The 17,654-nt window shown below is 43.5% G+C and overlaps 1 protein-coding gene and 1 long non-coding RNA gene across 2 annotated transcripts in view; one reads left to right on the forward strand and one right to left on the reverse strand.

Moving 5' to 3' along the window:
• The window catches only part of MAGI2 (membrane associated guanylate kinase, WW and PDZ domain containing 2), an 831,153-nt gene extending 814,101 nt beyond the window's left edge, over positions 1 to 17,052 (forward strand). Inside the window, exon 25 of the mRNA XM_055590145.1 lies at positions 14,209 to 17,052. Within this exon, the coding sequence (XP_055446120.1) occupies positions 14,209 to 14,858 (650 nt within the window). The 3' untranslated portion in view covers positions 14,859 to 17,052. The remainder of the gene's footprint in view (positions 1 to 14,208) is intronic.
• On the reverse strand, positions 11,357 to 14,219 carry LOC129659080 (uncharacterized). Its single transcript, XR_008717783.1, has 3 exons — positions 13,655 to 14,219; positions 13,196 to 13,361; positions 11,357 to 11,852 (listed from the first exon to the last, which is right to left on the reverse strand). It is a non-coding gene; the product is annotated as an uncharacterized LOC129659080 (long non-coding RNA).
• Positions 17,053 to 17,654: the final 602 nt, after the last annotated feature.

Genomic DNA, 17,654 nt, shown 5'->3' on the forward strand with positions numbered 1-17,654 from the left:
GACCCTCCCAGACAGCTTCTTCCAGAGTGTTGAGTAGAGTCCCCTCTACTGGACAGGAGGACCTTGTTGAGTATCTATTACAGAAATCAGTGTTCATATATTAATCCCATGTGCTAATTTGTTCTTCTCCTGCACCTTTCCCCTCTGGTAACCTTAAGTTTTTTCTGTCTCTGAGGGTTTTTCTGTTTTGTAAATTCATATATTTCTATCCAATTTGAGATTGCACCTCAACGTAATATCGTAAGCTTTCTGTCCTTCTCTATCTAACCTGTGTCCCATAGTATGATCATCTCTGGGTCCACTTATGTTATAGGCAGTGACATCACTGCATTCCTTTTCTTGTCTGAACTGTATTCCCTTGTATTAATATATGTGTACCACATCGTCTTTATGCGTTCAATTGCTGATGGACAGTCTGGTGGCTTCCATGTCATGACTGTTGAAAGTAGTTTTGCAATTATGTTGGGGTCCATGTGTCTTTAGCCTTAGGGTTTTTGTCATATATATGCCCTGGAGTGGAATTGTGGATTATGTGGTAGCTATCATTTTGTTTTTTAAGGAACATCCATGGTATCCCTCATAATAGCTCCTGCCACCCACAGCATAGGAGTATTCCTTTTTAGCATGTGATCCCTAAAATTTACTGCTTGTAAGCTTTTCTACGATGGTCACTCAGACTGGTGCAAGGTGGTACCTCGTTTTACTTTTGATTTATATTTCTCTGATATTGAGCAGTGTTGAGCATCTTTCCGTTGTCTTTGTTTTTGTTTTTTTTTTTAAGTATTTTTAAGGAAATTTGAAATAGCTTCTCTCTTGAAAAGAGTTTCTTGAAAGTGGCTGTGTTTTGAATATTCTTTTGATTACTTACCACAGCACATTTCTTGAGGAAAGATTTCATAGCACTGATTTTATAGCTGTGGTAATCTTAAATGGCCACGAGGCAGCAGGATTTCTTTTTCCCCAGCTCTGGTTACTCAGGCAAGGGGGAAATGAGGGAAAGTCTGCGGTTATAAAATGAGAGCTGAATGTGCCAGAACACATACCCAGGGCTTCTGTCTCCCCACTTGCATCCCCTTACCCTTCATGCAGAAACAAATCCCAACCTCTACAAAAGTGCAGTGCTGAGGGAGCTTTCATCTATATGTGGGGTGATTCTAAGGAAGGAGACTGGAGTGGGAACCGCAGCATCAGGAGACAGAGAGACCAGGTGACTCCTCAGTCTTGCAACCCACAGGGTCCATAATCCTTTGGGTGCACTAGACTTGACTGCTGTCCGATGCCCCGCCTTGATCTGGGGGCTGTGGGCCCATGCAGGGTGACTAGGCAGTGCAGGTCTAAGGGTTCCTGTCCTGCCTCATCCTTCTCGGCTCCCTCAGCCTTAGTACAGTCCAGCCTTAGGACCCTAGCTGCTCAGGCTCCAGGGATGTCCCACCAGTACCAAACACCCAAGCCTGAGGGGAATATAGTAGACATCATTCCTGTTTATAGTTTTGTATCATTTTTATTTCTATTGGAACAGAGATGATAAACAATGTTGCTTTTCTTTTCCCCATCAAGCACATGCATTGTTATACATACGAATACATCTACTGGGTTTTGCCCCCCTTCCCAGATAGCTTCTTCCAGTGTGTTGACTAGTGTTCCCTGTACAGAACAACAGGTCTTTGTTGATTATCTCTACAGATGCCAGTTTTCATGTAATAATCACACATGCTGATTCATCCCTGTCCAGTATTTTCCCTCTCCAGTAACCATAGGTTCCTTTTCTAAGCCTCTGAGTGTATTTCTGTTTGGTCAATTCATGTATTTCTATCCATTTTTAGATTGTACCCCAGCATGATATGTATGCTATCTGTTTTTCTCTGTGTAACCTGCTACCCATAATATGATCATCTCCGAGTCCACCTATGTTGCTGAAAGTAGCATTAATTTATTCTATTTTATGGCTACCCAATATGGCTGCCCACATCTTCCTTATGCATTCGCTGCTGATGGACAGGTCGTGTCTGTTGAAAGTAGTGTTGAAATGACATTACGGTGCATGTTTCTTTTCGCTTAGGGTTTTGTCGGATATCTGTCCAGAGGTGAGATCACAGATCATGTGGTAGCGTTTACTTCATTTTTTAAGGAACCTCCATAGTCTCCTTCCTAGTGGCTCTTACCAGGTTACATTCCCACCCACAGTGCAGGAGAGTTCATTCCTCCACACCTTTCCCAGCATTTACTGCTGTAGACTTTTTGACGATGTCTGCTCTAACTGGTGCAAGGATGTACCTCATTTTGATTTACATTTCTCTGATAATGAGGGATGTTGACCATCTTTCCAAGTTGAGATCAGATCAGTCACTCAGTCGTGTCCGACTCTTTGCAACCCCATGAATCGCAGCACGCCTGGCCTCCCTGTCCATCACCATCTCCCGGAGTTCACTCAGACTCACGTCATCGAGTCAGTGATGCCATCCAGCCATCTCATCCTCTGTCATCCCCTTCTCCTTCTGCCCCCCAATCCCTCCCAGCATCAGAGTGTTTTCCAATGAGTCAACTCTTCGCATGAGGTAGCCAAAGTACTGGAGTTTCAGCTTTAGCAAAATTCCTTCCAAAGAAATCCCAGGGCTGATCTCCTTCAGAATGGACTGGTTGGCTCTCCTTGCAGTCCAAGGGACTCTCAAGAGTCTTCTCCAACACCACAGTTCAAAAGCATCAATTCTTCGGCACTCAGCTTTCTTCACAGTCTAACTTTCACGTCCATACATGACCACAGGAAAAACCATAGCCTTGACTAGACGGACCTTTGTTGGCAAAGTAATGTCTCTTGCTTTTGAATATGCTATCTAGGTTGGTCATAACTTTCCTTCCAAGGAGTAAGCGTCTTTTAATTTCATGGCTGCAATCACCATCTGCCGTGATTTTGGAGCCAAAAAAAAATAAAGTCTGACACTCTTTCCCCTGTTTCCCCATCTATTTCTTATGAAGTGATGGGACCGGATGCCATGATCTTTGTTTTCTGAATGTTGAGCTTTAAGCCAACTTTTTCACTCTCCTCTTTCACTTTCATTAAGAGGCTTTTTAGTTCCTCTTCACTTTCTGCCATAAGGGTGATGTCATCTGCATATCTGAGATTATTGATGTTTCTCCCGGCAATCTTGATTCCAGCTTGTGCTTCTTCCAGCCCAGCGTTTCTCATGATGTACTCTGCATAGAAGTTAAATAAGCAGGGTGACAAGATACAGCCTTGACGTACTCCTTTTCTTATTTGGAACCAGTCTGTTCCATGTCCAGTTCTAACTGTTGCTTCCTGACCTGCATACAAATTTCTCAAGAGGCAGGTCAGGTGGTCTGGTATTCCCATCTCTTTCAGAATTTTCCACAGTTTATTGTGATCCACCCAGTCAAAGGCTTTGGCATTGTCAATAAAGCAGAAATAGATGTTTTTCTGGAACTCTCTTGCTTTTTCCATGATCCAGCAGATGTTGGCAATTTGGTCTCTGGTTCCTCTGCCTTTTCTAAAACCAGTTTGAACACCTGGAAGTTCACGGTTCACGTATTGCTGAAGCCTGGCTTGGGGAATTTTGAGCATTACTTTACTAGCATGTGAGATGAGTGCAATTGTGCAGTAGATTGAGCATTCTTTGTACACTGCCTTTCTTTGGGATTGGAATGAAAACTGACCTTTTCCAGTCCTGTGGCCACTGCTGAGTTTTCCACATTTGCTGGCATATTGAGTGCAGCACTTTCACAGCATAATCTATTAGGATTTGAAATAGCTCAACTGGAATTCCATCACCTCCACTAGTTTTGTTCGTAGTGATGCTAAGGCCCACTTGACTTCACATTCCAGGATGTCTGGCTCTAGGTGAGTGATCACACCATCGTGATTATCTGGGTCGTGAAGTTCTTTATTGTACAGTACTTCTGTGTATTCTTAACACCTCTTCTTTATATCTTCTGCTTCTGTTAGGTGTTGACCATCTTTCCAAGTAGTTTACATTTAAAAAAAAAATGAGTAAAGTTGAAATGACTTTTCTCCTGAAATGAGCGTATTGAAAGTTGACCTTTTTAAAAAATATTTTTCAAGTATGACTTTACAATTCTTGAGGTCCCTTTTTTTTTTTTTTTCCTTAATGAACCTAATAACCTTATGAGTGCGATTCCCCAAAGCACTGATTTTAAGTTGTAGTTTAGGAAATAGTCACAAGGTGGCAGGAGTCCATCTTCTCCACCTTTGGTAACCAGGGTGAGGGGATGATTAGGGGCAGTCCTGCTCTTAGGTTGTGAAGAAGGGCAGAATGTACCAGAACACAGACCCAGGGCTGTGTCTCACCACTTGCATCCCCTTACCTTTCAATGTGGGAAAAATCCCAACCCCTGCAAAAGCGCTGTGTTGGGAGCTATTCTCTACATGGAGTGTCTGTAAGGAAGGAGAATGGAGGTGGGAACCCCAGCACCAGGGGACATGGAGACCAGGTGACTCCTCAAAGTCCTGGCAACCTGAGGGTCCATCATCCTTTGAGTGCACTATGCTTGGCTTTGCTGTTAAACAGCCCGATGTGATCTGGGGACTGTGGTCCCACATGGAGGGACCAGGCACCATGGGCCCAAGGGGCTTCCTTTCCTGGCAGATCCTTTCCATCCCCCTCAGTTGAGCTTTTCAACTCAATCTGGTTCAGGCTCTAGGGATGGTACCCCCAACCCTGACCACACAGGCAAGAGGTGACTATAGTAGGCATTATTCCCTTTAATGATATCTTCATTTTAGTTTCTAATGCAGTACAGTTGATTTACAAAGTTGCATTTGTTTTGGCATCGATTCAGTTACAGATAGGAGTACATCTACTTGTTTCTGGACTCCCAGATAGCTTCTTCCAGAGTGTTGAGTAGAGTTCCCTATGTTGGACAGTAGGGCCTTGTTGACTATTTCAGAACTATCAGAAAAGAAAGGGAAGTTACTAAAGTCGTGTTCGATTCTTTGTGACCCCCATGGACTGTAGCCTGCCAGGCTTCCCTGTCCATGGGATTTTCCAGGCAAGAATACTGGAGTGGGTTGCTATTTCCTTCTCCAAGGGATCTTCTGACCCAGGGATCGAACCTGGGTCTCTCGCACTGCAGGCAGACTCTTCACCATCTGAGCCACCAGGGAAGCCCCAAAAATACATTACATGTTTATCCCAAAGTGCTAATTTACTTCTCTTCTGCGCATTTCCTCTTTGGTAACCATAAATTTCTTTTCTAAGCCTATGAGCATGTTTCTCTGATTTCTATCCATGTTTAGATTACACTTCAAACTAATACCATGTAGTGTCTATTTTTGTCTATCTGACCTGGTTCCATTGTATGGGCATCTCCAGTGCCAACACTGGAGATATAGCTGTAGTTCTGGGAAATGACCACTGGGCAGCAGGATTTCTTCCTCCCCACCTCTGGTTACTCAGGCAGGGAAAGTCTGCAGTTGTAAATGAGAGTTGAATGTGCCAGAACACATATCCAGGGCTTCTGTCTCACCATTTTCACCCCCATACCCTTCACCCAGGAACAAATCCCAACACCTACAAAAGCACTGTGATGAGGGAACTGTGTCTGTAGGCAGTGTGACTCTAAGGAAGGAGGCTGGAGGTGGGAACCCCAGCACCAGGAGACGTGGAGACCCAGTGACTCCTCCAAGTCTTGCACCCGACAGGGTCCATCACCTTTGGGTGAACTAGACCTGGCCTTGCTGTCAGATGCCCCGCCTGGGTCTGGGGCCTGTGAGCCCATGCAGAGGAACCAGGCAGTGCAGATCTAAGAGTTCCTTTTCTGCCCCATCCTGCTTGCTCCCTCAGCCTTAGGACAGTCCAGCCTTAGGACCCTAGATGCTCTGGGTCCAGGGATGTCCCACCAGCTCCGTTCACCCAGGTGTGAGAATATACTAGGCATCATTCCTGTTTATATTTTTATTTCATTTTTATTTCTACTGAAATAGTTGATAAACTTGGGTTTGTTTTCCTTGTCAAGCAGCTTGACTCAGTTATACATAGGGCTGTGTATACTCATTTTCGGCCACTTTTCCCAGATAGCTTATTCCAGATTGTTGAGTGAATACCCTGTGCTGGACAGTAGCTCCTTGCTGAGTACCTCTACAGATATGGTAATCCCAGAGTGCTAATTTATCCCTCTCTTGCACCTTTCTTTAGTAACCAAAAGTTTCTTATGTCTGTGTATTTTTGTTAATTTGTGTATTCCTATCCATTTTGGTTCCACCGCAACCTGGTATCATATGCTGTCTTTCTCTGTGTGACCTGTTACCCACAGTACGATCATCTCCAAATCCAGCGGTGGTGTCCCAAGTGGCATTACTTTATGACTGAGCAATATTGCATTGTATACGTGTACCACATCCTTATCCACTCATCTGCTAATAGTTTGGTGGCTTCCAGGTCTTTGCTATTGAAAGTAGTGTTGCAATGATGTTGGGAGGCATGTACTTTTACCTTACTGTTTTCTTGAGTACATTCCCAGGTGTGGGATTGTGGATCATGTGATAGCTTTGTTTTTTAGGAATCTTAATGCGCTATGCTTAGTCATTCAGTCATGTCTGACTCTTTGAGACCCTGTGGACTGTAGCCCGCCAGGCTCCTCTGTCCATGGGTATTGTCCAGGCAAGAATACTGGAGTGGGTTACCATGCCCTCCTCCAGGGGATCTCCAGGGATCTAACCCCGGTCTCTCACATTGCAGGCAGATTCTTTCCCGTCTGAGCCACCACAGTGGCCCTCATAATGGCTCTTACCAGATTACATTCCCACCCACAGTGTAGCAGAGTTCTTTCTCCATGCCCTCCTCCACATTTATTGCATACAGACATTTTAGTGAAGGCCATTATGCTTGTGCGAAGTGGTACCTTGTAGTTTTGTTTTGCATTTCTGTGATAGTAGTGGTATTAAACATACTTTCATGTCCTTTTTGGCCATCTGTATATCTTCTTTGGAGAATGTCTATTTAGATATCTACACATTTCAATTTTTCTTCATATTGAGCTGCATGATCTGTTTATTTGGGTTCAAACTATGAATGTTATGGCTGACACATATATAAACATTCACATATATATTCTTCTATGTGACCATCCATACTTCTGTGATGGAAGCAGAGCAAACACTCCCTAATTCTCAATTGTCATTTTCTGTTGAGAAACTGAAGCTGGAAAGTTACATAACCTGCCCGAGTTCACCGCCCCCCACAAGTATTTGGTTAAAGTGAAATGAAAGTGAAAGTCGCTCAGTCGTGTCCGACTCTTTGCAACCCCATGGACTATACAGTCCATGGTATTCTTCAGGCCAGAATACTGGAGTGGGTAGTGTTTCCCTTCTCCAGGGGATCTTCCCAACCCAGGGATCAAACCCAGGTCTCCCGCATTGCAGGCCTTTACCAGCTGAGCCACAAGTGTTTGGGCTAGGAGGGCTCAAAGCCTGGCTGCTCTGGATACTCTTCTCTCCACAAGATGCTGACTGACTGACTTTAAGACAAATGGGGTCACTTCCTACTTAGCCGAGCACTGAGGCTCTAGGTCAGCAGCCATCCCAGGCAGAATTCTGGAAGGTGAAGTCTGTCCTTCCCACGTGTGCTAGACATTGCCACCTGCTTCTCTTCTGTCCGTTATCTCCTGTCTATGAAGCCTAACTCCTGGCTACTACCACTCAGAAAAAAAGCCTATTGCACAAATCTTCCTTGACTGTTTCCTCTTCCCACCCCTAATGGGCAGTGGTTTTCAGATTATTCCGTTAGAGCTTCCATGTTCCTGAGAAATGGCCAGAGGAGCCATTGCAGGTGGGCTTGGGGCTGAATGGGAGAGACTGTGGCTCCATTCAGCCAACCAAGGATGTCCGGCTTTTATCTCTTTTACATATTGCACTTTTAAGATTTTAATTTAGAAGAATGCATTGCTTTCTAAAACATGCTTGGAATAAATAAACCGACATGTTTCTCTTCTATCTTGTAATGTTGATAATTTATTAATTAAGACTGGTCTGTGGGCATCCCCACACCCCTAGCTCAATCTGGATTATCAAGATGTACCTTGTTTACAAAAAAAAAAAAAAAAAAAGCTGAATTTCAAAATCTGTTCTCCATGATACCCCTCTGATGGGTTATACCGGGACGTGGACTCTCTTTAGCACTCGGGACACACTTGGCTGTTATCTGTAGACCTTGACTGTCTTCTTCAGCTTACTCCAGTGCAACGTCTAAATAAGCTCTTCTTCCATGTGTTTCCTGATGTGGAAAAAGTTAGGAAGCACAAAAGTACCGGAAGCACTAAAATCTAGTAACACTTGGGGCTTGGGCTCTGGAATTTTATGTAGTCAGTCATCTTGATTCTTACTAGCTAAGCGGTCCTGGCAAATTGCTTAACTAAGCCTCAGTTTTCTCATCTGTGAAATGGGAGTGACAGCACCATTTCTTAAGAGCTGGTGTAAGGATTAAAAGAGAATATATGTGACATGGCACAGTAGCTGGTATGATACTTAGGACACAGTAAACCGTAGACCCACGGTTAATAGCCCACCTTGCACTGAGATTTGCCCTCAAGCATGGAAGTAAATTTTGCCATGGCTTTACTACTGCTGCACCTTTGATAATGCTTGCAAAAGAGTATAGATGTGAAACATCGTAAACAAATATAAACATTAATAACTTTAAAAACTGTGACTATAACACCTAGTTTACACTCTCCGATAATAAAGGTGAAACAAATACTTATTTGAAGGTTATTAACAGTGCCTCCAGACTGGAAACACTGCTTCAGAAAGAGCAGAATCAAATACTTTTTCCTGAATTTTTTTTAAATGCACATTTTTATTTATATTTTGTTACAAAAATCAATCATCTTCATGATGGTAGAACAAATCCAAATGAGCCATTATGGTTTGAACACATCTTAACAAGTTTTCTTCTGAATACCAAAATGACTTCACATTACTGTCTTTTGATCTAATCATTTATATTTTCTTGTAATATTCTAAATTAGAAGAAAATATATTTCTGTATAACCATATCAGTATTCTCTAACCCAGTCAATTTATAGGAAATAACACTTAACCAAATCCAGAAATCTCTTTGCAGAAATTTTATTCATTTCAGCAAAAGTATTTATGTAAAAGATGCTTCCAATATCTAGTTTGAATATTTTTATATTACTATATTGGAGAAGGCAATGGCACCCCACTCAGTACTCTTGCCTGGAAAATCCCATGGACAGAGGAGCCTGGTAGGCTGCCGTCTATGGGGTCGCTAAGAGTCAGACATGATTAGTGACTTCACTTTCACTTTTCACTTTCATGCATTGGAGAAGGAAATGGCAACCCGCTCCAGTGTTCTTGCCTGGAGAATCCCAGGGACGGGGGAGCCTGGTGGGCTGCTGTCTCTGGGGTCGCATAGAATCGGACACAACTGAAGCAACTTAGTAGTAGTACTAGTAGTAGTATATTACTATATATTTATCCTTTTACTATTGTATTGAAGTATAGTTGACTTACAATGTTGTGGTAATTTCTGTTCTGCAGTAAAGTGAGTATATGCACATTCTTTTTTCTATAAGCTTTTCTCTTATGGTTTATGATTGAGTATCTCTGTGCTACACAGTAGGACCTTGTTTATCCATTCCATATATGAAAGCTTACATCTGCTAACCCCAGCCCGCCCCTCCCCTCTGGCAACACCAGTCTGTTCTCTGTCCGTGTTTCTGTTTTAGATAGGTTCATCTGCGTCATATTTTAGATCCTACATGTAAGTGATATCATATGGTATCTGTCTTTCTAACTTACTTCACTTAGTATGATAATCTCTAGTTGCATCTAGGTTATTGCAAATGGCATTATTTTTTGGTGTGTAGTATTCCAGTGTATATATGCACCAGATCTTTATCCATTCATCTGTGGATGAACATTCAGGTTGTGGGATTGCTGGATCATAAGGTAATTCTATTTTTAGTTTTATTAGTGGTTTCTGGAAAACCACTATACTGTTTTCCACAGTGTCTATACGAACTTACATTCTCAACAACACTGTAGGCGAGTTTCCTTTTCTCCACATCCTCTCCAGCATTTGGTATTTGCAGTTTTTATGATGGCCATTCTGACCACTGTGAGGTGGTACCTCACTGTAGTTTTGATTTGCATTTCTCTAATATAATTAGCAATTAGGAACATCTTTTATAAGCTTCTAAGTTTGATTACGTCCCATTTGTTTCCTTTCCTATTGCCTTGGGAGACTGACCAAAGAAAACACTGGCACAGTTTATGTCAGAGAATGTTTTGCCTATGTTCTCTTCTAGGAGTTTTACGATGTTACGTCTTACATTTAAGTCTTTAAAAGCCATTTTGAGTTTATTTTTGTGTACGGTGTGAGGGTATGTTCTAACTTCATTGATTTACATGCAGCTATCCAACTTTTCCAACACCACTTGAAGAGGCTTTTTCCACTGTAGATGAGATTTTCAATTCAGGTTCAAGGTGTGACAACATGAGGGATATTTTTAAAGCATATAATATTATCCCCAACCTTAAGACATCCAATCTCACTGTTCTGATTCCAGCTAATAATATGCCCAGCATTTCCACAGATCAACACAACACCCCGGCTCTGTAACTATTCCTCTGTGTCCAAGATTCAAACACAAATAGCATTTCAGAGACTAGTTGGATTAATAATAGATCTGCCTCTGACAGTGCTTTAGATGGGAGTTCCTGTCAAGCTGCCCTAGAAGACATGAGCCCCAATCAAAAGAGTTGATAGCAAAGGAGTCTTGTGACAGTATTCCAGCTGAGCTTGTAGAACTTCACCCCATTCAGAAAGTCATTCAACAACCCTGTTCTATTACCTTCTGCTATGTAGTCTTGAACAAGGTAAACTTTTTGTGCCTTGGTTTCCCCATCTGTAAATGTGCAAGTTTACAGGTGAGTAAATACATCTTAAGAGTTCAGAATAGTTCCTGGTACCTAGGAAGCACTTCAATCCGTGTTAGCTGTTGTCAATATTAGTCATCCCAGCGGTGCTGACAGCACTGTTGCTCTCCTAGATGCCCGAATCCAAAAGGCAGCCATTAGGCTTCGGGCCCGACCTCACTGAGAGGAGGAGACAAGTGCAGGAGCTCTTTTTCAGGGTTTGGGGGACCGGTCAGCCCAAGCTAGAACCCTGGAGGCTGTCAGGTAAGGGGTATAGCAGGAAACAGATCCTCTTTCCCTGCAACACTCCCTGGCTTCCTTCCTTCCTTCCTTCCAAGGGTCTCCCTTACCCTTCAGCACAGAAAAAAATCAACTCTTCCTTGACTTATTTTCCTCTTCTGTACAAATTTTTGCTGCCAATAAGAGCCACCTGGGAAAACCAATAATACAGATATTTACTACAATAAGTAGTTTATTCCTAGCAGATCACCTCTCTGGTTATTGTCACTCTAGTGATATTCAATAAAATAAAAAGAGTGGTTGAAGCACAGTAGATAAGGTTTGTTCTGTTTTTTTTTTAAAGCTTGGACATATGAAGTCAAAGAGAGCATTTTATTTTTTCAATATTGCCAGGTTCCTACAAGATAATTTAAGAGGTCATACATCTTTTAACCCAGAAATAATGATGTGTGCTTGTGAGTGTGTAATGTGTGTACACCATATACCAGTAATATGTAATGTGTATTCACTGGTTTGTTTTCTAGGAGAGATCCAAACTGGCTAGAGCTGATAACAGCAAGGGGAATAAAGTTGATCTAACTTAGGAAAGGGGGTTGCTTCTCCCTCAAGGGCGTGCAAGATATTTTGGTTCTGTCTTACCTGTCGGCTAATCTGAACATTCACTGGCACGTTGATTCATGCTTCCATAAGGATGACGTTCCTTTAAAGCAAAGGCATTATTATCACTATAACTGCGAAGATTACAGAGGGAAGGAACATCTGTTGTATCAGATGGACTTGGATCAGGACCCTCTCTGCCCTCTGCATCCGAGGAGCCACCAGGGAAAGCTGATGTCACTGGTGTCCTCCTTCTGCTCTCTTTCCACAGACTTCCTTCTTTCCTCTCACACTTCAAACAGACATCATCGTCATCCTCCCCTTGGAAAGTCTTCCATTTCTATTTGTGCAGTAGATTTATTTTTTATTCAAATATACAGTGAACAGGTATTACTGTGTCAAGCACTATGCTAGATGTTAAGTCCACTGTGATACACAAGACCAGTGTGGTCACTGACCTCATGAAACTTACAATCTACTAACTGAGACTTATGTTAATCAAAGGGGCAGCCAAGTATTAATTCCAAATTATAAGCACTATGAGGAAATAAAAAGACAAGAAGCTCTCAAGGAGACTAGAGTACCTACTGTGGGTTGGGGTTCTCTTGGGTAATATTTAGGAGTCCTAAAGAATGAAAAAGAACCCAGCCTGTGAATCACTGTGGGGTGCAGAGGAGCCAGCAATGATGTATGGTCCCAGAATACAGAATGAGCTTGTGTGTGTGAGTAACTGCACAATGACCAGTGTGAATGAGGAACAGGGGATGAATGGAGGTGAAGCTGGGGAGGCTGGCAGGGGCCAGATAAGGCAAGCTTTTGTGGGCTTTGTTAATGATTTTAGTCTAAGAGCAGTGAGAATCCACCAAACGTTTTAAGCAAAGGAATGGCATGATCAAATTTATGTCTCAGAGACATTGCTGCTGCATGGAGACCAGAGGTAGGGAAGAGAAGAAGTAAAGAGAAGACTGGGTTATGGTGGTGCCCATGTGAGAAACAAAGTTTGCTAGGAACTGCACTGACTCTGCAGACTGCCTTAGGTAGTATAGTCCACTTGGATAATGTTGAATCTTTCGATCAAGGGTGATGGTGGCCTCATAGAATGAGTGAGTTTAGAAGTTTCCCTTCCTCTGAAATAGTTTCAGGATAGATGTTAATTAACTCTTCTCTAAATGTTTGGTAGAATTTGCCTATGAAACCATCTGGTCCTGGACTTTTGTTTGTCGGGAGTTTTTAAATCACAGATTCAATTTTAGTACTTGTCATCGGGCTGTTCTTATTTTTTTTTACTTCTTCCTGGTTCAGTCGTGGGAGATTTGTACTTTTCTAAGAATATGCCTATTTCTTCTAGGTTGGGGGAGGACTTTTGCAATTTAATTATTCTCCAGTGTGTGGGTCTCCCACCCGGGTGGTAACGGATTTGATTATATCATGAGTGTGCCCCCCTACCGCTATCTCATGGTTTCTTCTTGTGTCTTCGGATGCAGAATATCCTTTTCTGGTAGATTCCTGTCTTTTATCAATGGCTGTTCAGCAGTTGGTTGTGACCAGCATGCTCATGAAAGGAGGCGAGCTCAAGGTGTCTGCCTTCTTGTATCCAACCAACCTCAGGTTTCTGCAGAATAAAATAATTTGTGTTTTAACAATAAAGTTTGAACATCTAGTAGACAACTTTATATTACCTGTTTGAATCTTGGAACTCAGGTTGACAATATAAGGCCAAAGGAAAGTTGGAGATTATATTTTTTATATATATATATATAGGAAAGAGCTCCTAAAGGGTGTCCATCCAGGAAGTAAAAGTTTCTGCAAAACTTTCTAACACTTTAAGGCAGAGCCTCATAGAAGGGGCCCTCCTTCCACACCAGCCTGGTCCCACTGCCCACCCCTATCCCCAGAAAAACGAACCTTTTTAGGTGTCTTTATCCAAATTCTCTGTCTGGTGGTCCCTAAGAAATATGTCTTGAGTGACACTGAACTGCTGAGAAAGTCACTCCCCCAACTTCTTCCAGAGAATGCAGGCCAGTATTTCTCAAAAGCTGGTTCTCCAATCACTTTCTGAATTACCTGGATGCCTGTTAAAAATGCAGAGGACTTCCGTAGCCCTATCCTACTGGAAGCTCTGGGTCTGGCTGCCCTAGGTGATTTACGTTCTGCCAAGTCAGATTTCCACACAGGACTGTCAGACCTGATGACACCCCAGGAAGTGAGAAGGGGCCAGGGCAAAGGGATGGATTAGGCCTGGGCTTTGTAACAACCTTCCTGAACCAGCAAGGAGGGAAGGGGTGAGGTAGAGGATGGGAATAGAGAGCCCACGGGGGAGGTCAGCTGCCCTCTTGGCAGTGGGGGTGGGGGTGGCAGTGGCTCCGGCCACCTGCTCTCATTCCCAATGTGGAGGGAGGTGGCGAAAGGTGGAAAGCCTGTGCGGCCGGGCCCTAATGCCTGCGCTTCCTGCCCCACAGACGAACCCGGCTCCTGGAGTGCTCCCGCTGCCGCCTCCCCAGGTCTGCCGGAAGTAGGCGTCTCCCTGGAGGACGTCCTCTCTCCATTCTCTCCATCACATTCAGCCCTACCCTCCGACCCTTCCCACCAGACAAGCCCAGACCCAACTTGGGATATCAAAAGGGAACACGACGTTAGGAAACCAAAGGAGCTTTCAGCCGGCAGCCAGAAGAAGCAGCGCCTTGGGGAGCAGAGTGAGCGCTCGGCCAGCCCGCAGAGGGCCGTGCAACCCGGGCTCGAGGAGGCGCCTGGCGGCCAGGGGCAGCCTGAGGCCGGCAGGCCCTCCTCGGAGACCAGAGCGCCTGGGCCCGCACTGGCCGAAGCGGCGCGGGCTGGCAACAAGGAGGGGCTGCAGGCCCCGGCGGGCTCCGAGCTCGGCCGGCACGGAGGCCCCGGCGCTGCACCTGCGTTTGTGGGCCCGGGCCGCGGCGGGGGCGCACGGGAGGTCGAGGGCCGGGCCGGGGCGCGGGCGGGGTCCAGGCATGGCGCGCGGCCCCCCGGGGGCGCCCCTGCGCGCAAGGCTGCCGTGGCGCCCGGGCCGTGGAAGGTGCCAGGCTCCGACAAGCTGCCGGGCGTCCTCAAACCCGGCGCCTCAGCCCCGGGGAGATGAGCCCACCGCCCCGCCTCAATACCTGCAGGCCGTTCTTAAGTTCCGTCTCTCGGCGTTTTAATTTATTTCCACTGTCAAACGCATAAATCCACGAGGCACCAAGGCTTGGGAGCACCGACATGAAGCCCCACGTGTCCAATAAGCATGGTCCGGACGGTGTCCACAGTGCAGACCTAACTGATCCTAAAGCCCCCTGTTACACAGTGGGGGCTTTGGCAGCTACGGAAGAACCAAAACAACATGAAGAACATCACAGAGAATGCAGTGTAGCTTTAGTAAAAAAAAAAAAAAGAAAAAAAATTCCCCCACTGCATGAAGGATTTGGATGTCATCCAAACTTTGTTTCAAGAAACTGGACAAGTTAAGAGCAATCACAAACTGGAATATCGCCTTAAAAATCAAACTGCACGGAGCAAGCTGAAACTGAGACAAGATTATATCTTTTAATTGAGCTGAAGAGTTGTAAATAAATTGTTCTTGACATATCTAGACAGGGGTTAAAAGGTTTCTTTGAAACATTCAGAACTGTTCGCCCATGACCTGTTTCCACGGCTCACTCGGTGGCACCCATCACCAGTCTTAGAAGCAGTGTTCCCTGCACACTTGCAGGGTGAGTTAGAAACCTAGTGAATTCACTGGTGTGCTGCCATTTGTACTGCCATTTCTGTAATCACGTTTCTGTACATTTTCAGTGGTAGAAAAAAACGTTTTAAAAATTGTATTCTAGGGAACAGTTTGCCATAAGTCAGAATTTTGCAGTTTAGCTCATAGATCTTAATCAGTTTTCATCTACAATACAAATTTTATAATTGAAGGACCACAATTTGTTAAATTGAGATTGGCATTGCTGCAGTTCCTTTATGAGAAGGCTTTCCTCTCGTCTCAGGCTCAGAGATAGGAGTTTCTTTGACAGCATTGTTATATTTCTGTCATTTTATTGTCTTTTTAAGAATCCTCTTTCCATTACATTTTCACCTTGACAGAGCAAAGTATTCCTCCTATATTTTCTCAGATTACAATGAATCGCTAATATTAAAAAATCGTTATTATAGCCCATTTATTTTCATTAAAGAACACGGATCTTTTTAGCATTCCTTTCTGCTTACCTTTCTTATTATTTCTCCTTTTATTTCTATTTGGTTTGCTTTTTTGTCTAGATGTTTATTTCCCTTGCCCATGGTTGATAACCTAGTAAAATTTCAAGGCTTGCCTTTCTTCTCTGCCATTTTAATTTTTAATCTTTCTTTTTAAAGTTTTACCTTCAGTTAATTATCCATGCATTCTTATTTGTAGCTACACATACTAAAAGGCAAATGTTTCAGAGGGCAGTTTCTCTTTAATGGGACCTGAAATAATGAGGCTTCCCATACTTTGCCCCTCACAGGAGTTCAAATGCAAATAAGCCTTACCTCCCCTACTCAGAAAGTCAAACAGGGAGATCAGGTCCATCACAAGAGGGCACATGTAAACAGCTTCCTTGGGTTGCCTCTTTCCCTCTCTTTAAGTGCAGTATCCTGAGCACCAGCTGTTTAATTCCCATCAGGCAGAGGTATAGTTTAGTTGTTTGACAAGAGGACAATGTAGTTGAAAGCCTCAAGTGAAGAGTCTTGCAGCCTGTAAAAGCAATTTCCAAAAAATGAAACTTACTCATCATAAACTAAAGCACAAACACATGTAGCAGTTTACAGTACTTTTGGTTTAATCTCAATTAGTCTTTCTCCCCTGGACTAGAAATCCAGTCTATTTTGCCATTAAGTTATTGAATCTGGTTTTGGACAATGCTTCTGTAGTGTAGCTGCACGTCCGGGTACCGTATCCTCTGACCTTTATTTTCCATGTGTTACAAAAGGATAAAAAAAAATTGAGATTACGCTTGCATAAACTCTAATTTGCACAGTTCACAGCTACTACTTGTGCAGTAATTGCTTTATGCGGCTGTAATCCATAACCTGTGAAGACAGCACATCATCTAAACCCCATTCCAAATAATATTTCTGTGTAGTGTTAGCTGTGAATTTACCCTGTACAGCTGTATCTCTATAAATATAATTACATGTATTAATAGTCACAGAAAGACTGTAAGTGAGCAACTATTTTTATGAAACGCACCACTATGGATAAATTAACTTTTACAGAAATCTTGTTTACTGTATGATATTCTAAAACACTGTCAAATAAAATATATATCCAAAAATATTTTCTTTTTCCAACTATATAGGCTGTGTGTTGTCACCTGAAAAAAAAAAAACAAAACAAAATTCACAGCATGAGAGTTGTGAGTTAAGTCTTATTCAGGGCAAAATGAGGACTATAGCCCAGAAGACAGCATTTCAGAGAAACTGAGAAACTGCCTCAGAGAGGTGGGGAGCCGTCAGTATTAGGTATGACTGTAGTGAAGGGGTGGGATTTGCAGTCATGCACACATTCTGGTGGAGGCTTGCTGCTAGTCATGAGGAGCAGATGTCCCCTTTAATGATTTTAGTGCTTTTCTAGGTATGAGGAGATGCAAGCACTGAGCTCGTACAATCTCCAGAGAACATCTGACTATCCAAAGGCCTGTTCTGCCAGAGCACAGAGTGTCCCATTCCTGATCTCCACCCTGACCTCCATTCAGGAGGCATTGAAGGTCAGTGACCACAGCAGCGAGTGACCTCATCTGTGTAGAGGCAGATGGCACGTGCCCATTTTTAGTTGGCAGGGTTCCCTCATGGTCATAAATGTGTGGACTGGGAGGCATTTTGTGACATTTTGGCCCATGGTGCTAGGGAGCCCTAGGTCAGGTGAGGATTTCATTGT

The sequence above is a fragment of the Bubalus kerabau genome, chromosome 8, assembly GCF_029407905.1.
Source record: "Bubalus kerabau isolate K-KA32 ecotype Philippines breed swamp buffalo chromosome 8, PCC_UOA_SB_1v2, whole genome shotgun sequence".
Classification (NCBI taxonomy): domain Eukaryota; kingdom Metazoa; phylum Chordata; class Mammalia; order Artiodactyla; family Bovidae; genus Bubalus; species Bubalus kerabau.